The sequence below is a fragment of the Sinocyclocheilus anshuiensis genome, unplaced genomic scaffold (assembly GCF_001515605.1).
Source record: "Sinocyclocheilus anshuiensis isolate Anshui unplaced genomic scaffold, SAMN03320099.WGS_v1.1 scaffold1346, whole genome shotgun sequence".
In the NCBI taxonomy this organism is placed as follows: domain Eukaryota; kingdom Metazoa; phylum Chordata; class Actinopteri; order Cypriniformes; family Cyprinidae; genus Sinocyclocheilus; species Sinocyclocheilus anshuiensis.
In genome coordinates, this window is record NW_015555726.1 from 1,856,844 (window position 1) to 1,864,658 (window position 7,815).

Here is a 7,815-nt window from a genome sequence, read left to right on the forward strand (position 1 = left end):
TTGTGCTTGTTGTTTTTGTGTGTGTGTGTGTGTGTGTGTGTGTGTGTGTGTGTGTGTATATATATATATATATATATATATATATATATTCTTTCGATTTTAAGGTGAGTTAGACATGTTCTTGAGCTTCTAGAGAATCTAGTGTGGCTGATTTATAAGCAGTTCCATCACTCATGCTACAGGCTGCATCATTACAAGCCGAACATGAACATGTTCTCTCAGCTCATCTCCAAAAATCAAAACTTAAGACTGCTTCTGACATATAGCCTCAATTATTTTAGAAAAAATTTAAACTGAAAATGTTAGTGAATGAATTGCATTTGTATAGTGTCAAAAAACAATTCATTCTCCACTAAGACACACAGACCTGCCCACTCCACCCTGGTCTGGACAGTGTGTGTTGTGTGTGCCTTCATGGTTACAGGTGGATGGTTTCTGTGCTGAGGGGAAAAGGGCAGCAGTCACTGTCAATATCAGCGGTCAGTCGTTAAAGGTCAGCCTTACCCGTTCCATTCTATCTCTTCTTCTAAGCCAGATCATAGCAGAGTAGTCCTGCTGCTGGACAGTGCTGAAGATGTTGTTACCCGGCCGGGTGAGAGGCGTGGAGAAGAACCCCGTTTCGGGTGGAGGCTTCATCCCTGGACCCTCTGAAACAAACCTCCTATCTTGCATTTTTCCACTTCGTTAAGTATCCAAATACTCCTACTTTGTCTCCATAAGATGTTCACCCCAAGTAGTTCAGTCCACGAGGAAAAGACTCTAAGCCAGTGCTAGCAGCAAACACTGTTGGAGTCTGTGCTAGACTGAGCTGCGTCTTGCAGAGAGCCTGATTTCTTTGGATTTCATCCACACACAGGCAGAAAGGGGTCTCCCTGTCCTGTTGGGAGGGGCTGGCAAAGATTGAGTGGGCATAGTGACTAAGAAAGTGTGTGGATGCATAGAGCCCACATCCTGCACCTGGTACCCTCCCCTCCGCTCAGTGTGTACGTGGTGCTCTGATGCATGACTGCGAGTCCAACACACTCACACACACGTAAAGGCATCAGTGCATATTAACTCAGAAGTGCTGCGGGCAAACTCAATAAAGTATTCATTTGACATCACCCAGAAGTTCACAGCCGCCTGCTTGCGTGCTGCACACTCATTCAAAAAACAAATACCTATCCGTATTATTGGGTAATGAGAGGAAATGATTTTGTAATAAAACTCTATGGTGGAGGAAGCAGTTGTGATTGCTTTTGATTGCTTCATATTTCCTCGTTTACCTTGTGCCACATTTCTCCCCGGTGATCAATGAAGTACTTCAATCTATTATGATCCTTGAGATAAGCAATATGCCAACACAATACTGATGCAATTCATAATGTAAGCAGCAGCCCTGTTGTAAAGCACTGTCAATAGAAACAGATGAAACAAACTATACTGAAAAATAAAAATTGGTGTATGGACAATTTTCACTCAGAAACTGCTAGAAAATTTCACACACAATTACAAAGAAATTATAACATTGAATTATATGGGAAATTTTGAAGTTTGTTGTAAAATGTACTTCAATAACTATTTAGCAATAACTCGAAAAATCATTACAAAAATGAAAGAAAATACCAAGACTGTTTCTAGAACCATAAAAAAGTAGTATAAAGGCATTTAAAAGTTGATTTTAGTAGTATTTATCATTTGAGGCCTTAAAGGAGACATATTATGCCCCTTTTTACAATATATAATATAAGTCTCTGGTGTCCCCAGAATGTGTCTGTGAAGTTTCAGCTCAAAATACTCCACAGATCATTTATTATATCATTTTGAAAATGCCTATTTTGAGTGGAAGCAGAAACACGCTGTTTTTCGGGCCTGTCTCTTTAAATGCAAATGAGCTGCTGCTCCCCGCCCCCTTTTCCAGAATAGAGCTGCGCCTTTACAGCTCGGACCTGTTAAAACATCTGTTTTGGTTCTGATTATCATGTTTATCGTGCTGAAATCATGCATTTTAAACCATATTCGTTTAAACTTCTGATATACGGTTTTCTGAGTGCACACGGACAGAAAGCGGCTGTCACACCATGTGAGTTCTAAACTAAGTTCTCATTCACACACAAGTTTACGTTAAAAACACACGAGTTACAAAAACAGTCGGTTATGTCTGTGAAGGTAAACAGCTGGGAAATAAATTGCATGTTTATTTTAGATCTGTGTGGCAGCAGCAATATACATTAAATAAATCAATAAATCCACTGCTGTCTTGTCTCCTCTGAGGCTGGGATTGTAAATAGTGTTCTGTGCTCATCTGTGCAGCCAAAGGCAGAACAGTTAGCATGTTTTGCTCAAACTTTCGCCATGGCATTACACCGTTGTCACTTGTGAAATCAAAATGACGGCGCCGTGCGTGGAAACGTGCAGATTAAGGGGCAGTAATATTATAATGAGATCCCTTTGCCACGTCACCAAGGGAGCGAATTCAGACGCGCTCGCTTTCTCAGATGCTTGCAGAAAAAGGCTTACCAAAACAGTTACTGGGTTAATCTTTTTCGCGTTTCTTTGGTTGGTAGATGCACCGGGGATCTGATTATAGCACTTAAAACCTGGAAAAGTCTGATTTTCATGATATGTCACCTTTAAAGCAACTACACTTAATAATAATTCGAATGGCTTCGGTTTCTTTCATTCGCTCCTGCCAAAATGTTCTGAGAGTGGTAAGTTTGGTGAGCGGGTACAAAATTCCGCGATTGCTTTACGGCAGCAACAAATACGCGTACAGCCATCCACTGTACAGTAATTACGACAGTGTTATATTTACGACGGTAAATTCCACTTAACTACATACAGTTTGCTTTAAAATCAGTATGAAGCTGCATTCACAACCGATTCTAGTTTGATAATGTGGTGTATTTCTAAGGACATTCAACAAGAGAAATGTATGGCGGCACAGTAAGTTGTGTATTAGAAAATGAACACCAGTCCATTTTCATTTCATGTAGACTTGTTAATATCAGAGCTTATTCTGGAGTATATTTTCTGTGATCTCTATTTTATACTTTGCTTTCTAACTAATTTTTTCAGACTGTGGTCTTTCCCACATGCTCTCTATGAATACTAATTCCTCCTCCCTCGGTCCGTTAGCATAATTAAACCAATGACTCAGCACTTTTTTGCCACTCTCTGTTCTCCTGAAAAACAATAAGACCCTCAGCAATAACAGCCCATCGACCAAATACACAAAATATGTAAATGTGCTGTCCCTCTGTCTAACCGAAATCCTCCGGGAAGACGTGTCTTCCTGAGCAGATGTTTGACTGATTTGTCATGATTATCAAACACCGTGGAAAAGCTGTTATGTAACAAACATAAAAAAAAAACAACCTCTGCGCAGTCCGTTTCAACATATATTTATCTTTTTATGTACAATAAAGCTCTATGAGAGACTGTATGCCTTACTCTGAGATTAGTCAATAAGTTAGTTAACAGCCTTTTTTTGCTCCAGCACCTTTCTGTTTAATGCAGGGCTAGAATAGAACAAAAGAGAGGATTACGGAGTGCTATATATCAGGACTACATTACTTGAACTAAAGCCTCATGGGATTTTAAACTTAATTTATTTTAACAGCCTTCATAGAGCACGAGGTGCAAATCAGTCTTGCCTTATCCTTGCAGTAAATGTGTGTGTGTGTGTGTGTGTGTGTGTGTGTGTGTGTGTGTGTGTGTGTGTGTGTGTGTGTGTGTAAAGGGTAAAGACTAGGATAAAGAGGACGAGCAGTTTTATGTGCTATCATTTATCCCATTCAAATGTGACATAGTTTTAACTGTTTTATGATTTATTTATATAATCAGAGTACTTTGGAATAAACTTCGTTTTTATAATAATTGACATATACGTACATTATATATATATTAGGAATTAGGAAACAAGGGTGAACCTTATAAAAATAATCTGGTTATGACAGCAAGCATCCAGGGATATGAAATTTCTTTATTAAATCAATATTAGTTTTACATTCATGTGTAAACATCACTGGTATTAGGCAGATGGAAGCTAAGAGGAGAGAAAAATGACCATGCTACCTACCTAACCAGATGGCTCAAAAAGACATAAAATGAGCCGTTTTTCAATCTGTCAAAAGTACCCAGTTCACAACACTCATTTAAACAGGTTGATTCATTGGCATGTGCAAAATAACATGATGTTTAATGTCTACATCATCAGATAATGACCTTGATAATGGGCACTTCGTGACATAACAAGCTCGATTAACATCTGGGTGAATCCAGGCCCCCCTATTGGCTATCACATGGCAGAGACAATTTGTGTATTCCTAATTTGTTATTATATATTCCCATATATGAAGAGGGCATTGGTGGAACATGGCAACTGTTATAAGAACTACAGGTAAGCAGTAACATTATAATCTTAGGTAATGAAAGGTATGCATAGGAATGTTTTACGATTCAATTTACAAAAGATAATCAAAGTGCTAAAGATCAAATTGAAGGACTGGTCCAAATAACAATGCTTGATTTTTACACTTCACATATTAGACTGGGTTGTTTCTAAGACTGCAAAAGAAGAAACATTAAAAAAAATGTATCAAATATAAACGTCAGTGTAATACACTTTGTCTTGACATATCAGCAGTCTCATAAATCACAAATTCATTGCAGCAAAACAACTGTGATATTGTCTTTTTAGATAATAATTTTCAGTTAGTCAAACTCAGTGTCTAAAGATCTGATTACACAGTAGGCATATTAAGTATTTGGCAGAAATTGGCTTTAAATATTTTGAACAAAATATGTCAAATATTGTTTTTTGGTTCACTGCTGTGTAAACAGGGTCCAAAAAAAAAAAAAAAAAGAATCACACCTAGTAATAAAGCCATGAAAATGTTTGCATTGTTTTTATTCAAATATACACTATTATGTTGAAAAGTTTGAGGTCAGTTAGATTTTTTTTATTATTTATTTTCAATAAATTAATATTTTTACTCAGGTAGGATGCATTAAATTGATCAAAAGTGACAGTAAAGACAGTTATAATGTTACAAAAACAAAATCTATTTCAAATAAATGTCGTTCTTTTAAACTATCTATTCATCAAAGAATCCTTAAAAAATGTATAACAGTTTTCACAAAAATATTAAGCAGCACAACTGCTTTCAACATTAATATAATAAGAAATGTTTCTTGAGAATCAAATCCACACATTAATTTTTTTTCTGAAGGATCATGTGACATTAGAAAACTAATTTCTGCTGAAAATTCAGCTTTGCCATCAAAGGAATAAATTACATTTGAAAATATATCAACAGAAAACAGTTATTTTAAATTGTAATATTTTATATATGTTTTACTGTATTTTTTATTAAATAAATGCAGTTTTAGTGAGCATACATCTTTCAAAAACATTTAATTAAAAGAAACAGAAAATTATTTCTGACCCCAAACTTTTGAATGGTGTAGAGTATATATATTGGGATTTCCTCAGTGCAAATTTGTGACAGACAGCACAGGTCATTGTGTCACTTTGCTTCTCAAATTATTTTTGGTGCCTTAATGTGAGAAATATTCCACATATGTGTCTCCACATGGAGTTCTGGAATAAATAACAATTCTATGCATCCTAGATAAACTTATGATGGACAATTCTCCACTGAGGTATAAGTGGTCAGACATGTTTTCTTTAGTACATGGTTTGATTTGAATCATATGTGTTGCCATTCCTAATATAGTCCAGATGATATGTGCAAAATTTGAGGTGATATGTTCACTTTTTCATAAAAGCATTAAACTTGGTACAGTTGTACAGGTTAGGGCCCTGAACATTTTCAGAAATGGAGCCATCGCAAAAATACCTCGTGGTTGACATGGCGACCATTTTACTTTCCGCCATAACCAAATTATGTATTTTGTGTCATATCTCCTGAACCAAACATGGTAACACAGAAAAGGTGATGTCTACCCCTATGTTTTGATGGTCAAGGATTACAATGCAATGAACCCATATACAAAAACATAAACTGTTCAGGTGAAGAGTTAATGGTGAAATCAGCAATGTGAGAAGGAAATAACAGTATCTGAGCATCATAGTATCACAGCATTTACAAAAGTCCATATTATGGCTATAATTTTTTTTTCTTTCTTTGATAATTAACTAATATTTTATTCAATAGTACAATAAAATATTGCTTTAATTAATTAATTATTAATTCGTTACATTTATATAGAGCTTTTCTGGGTACTCAAAGCGCTTTACATGAATCTCCTCAACCACCACCGATGTGAAACATCCACCTGGATGATGCGACAGCAGCCATATTGCGCCAGAACGCCCACCACACACCAGCTTAACTAATATTTTAAAAGATTGTTTTCAAGACTACAATCATTTATTTCAGAGATATAATCTCAAGTAAGTGTATTTTCCCTTACCTCTCAGGCAGAGTCAGGTAGGTGGTAGTGTGTTTCCAATACATTCTTGTTCTCTCTCAACAACGCTCTAACATCAAACGCAGATGGCAATGCAATCTTGCTAAGCTGCGTCCTATCTGCACCTCTTCTGCTGCACCTCTGTCATTTTCTGTGGGCCTCTGGAATTGTCAGTCAGCTGTCAACAAACTTCATTCTGGCCATTGCTTCTCAGTCTACTCTTAAGTATCTTGGGCTTGACTGAGACCTGGATTCGTCCAGAAGACTCCGCAACACCTGCTGTTCTCTCGAACAACTTCCCTTTCTCTCACACGCCCCGTCAGGTTGGAAGGGTACTTTTCTTCTCATTTCTAATTATTGGAAATACTCAACCCACTCTTCCCTACCCTTTCTCTCACACCCCCCGTCAGGTTGGAAAGGTACTGGTCTTCTCATTTCTAATAATTGGAAATACTCAATTATGCTATTACGGTAACAGCTCCTGTTAAACTCCATATTGTAATGATTTATTGCCTTCCTGGTCAACTGAGCACCTTTATAGAGGAGCTGTATGGGCTGCTGTCCTCATTCACTGTGGATGGCAGTCCCCTTGTAGTCTTTGGTGACTTCGAAATCCATCTGGAGAAGCCTTACACTGCAGACTTCCACTTCCACTCTTAGCTTCATTCGATCTCAAATGGCTCACCACCACAAGCACTAACAAATCAGGCAACCAGCTTGACTTAATTTGCACATGTAATTGTATCACAGACAACATTTGGTAAAACCTCTAGACATCTCTGATCATTTCTTTATTACATTTAACCTACATATTACCACCTGTGTGCCACCAATTCCTCTACCAGTTACTTTTAGGCAAAACCTACGCTCCCTTTCACCCTTCCATCTTTCCTCTGTAGTGTCATCCTCTCTTCCCTCACCCACCCATTTCTCATCTCTGGATGTAAATACAGCAACTGACACTTTATGATCCACTTTAACTTCTTGTCAAGACAATATCTGTCTAGACAGGCCAGTGCAAAATACCCCTTCTAACTTAAAAAGTTGCCCCATGTATCATCATCTTTACTGTATTTTTGCAGAGCAGTCTTTTGGGTGGCTCACCAATGTACTAGATTACTCTAATACAAAAAATTAAGTAGGCTTGACCAAAATTTTTGTGGGGAGAAAAATTTATTGAAGATGGTAGTGTAGCAGTTATTTAATAGCGATGTTAGCATGTCTTCCTTCAAACAATTTTACCCTTGTATGAATCCTAGCTTCTCCCAAAGTTCTGTCTGTGGGACATAATTTTATACCTGAAGACAAAAGGGCTAGAAACAACTGATACTGTTAGGACCTTCCCGCTGGAGATCCTGCAATCTACAAGACGTTCCTGAGGAATGCTGTTCCTTTGTT

General features: G+C 37.3%; 1 protein-coding gene across 1 annotated transcript in view; it reads right to left on the reverse strand.

Annotated features, from left to right (window-relative positions):
• pld5 (phospholipase D family member 5) overlaps nucleotides 1–786 on the reverse strand; it is a 23,059-nt gene extending 22,273 nt beyond the window's left edge. Inside the window, exon 1 of the mRNA XM_016465987.1 lies at nucleotides 505–786. Coding sequence (XP_016321473.1) covers nucleotides 505–672 — 168 coding nt within the window. The 5' untranslated portion in view covers nucleotides 673–786. The remainder of the gene's footprint in view (nucleotides 1–504) is intronic.
• Nucleotides 787–7,815: the final 7,029 nt, after the last annotated feature.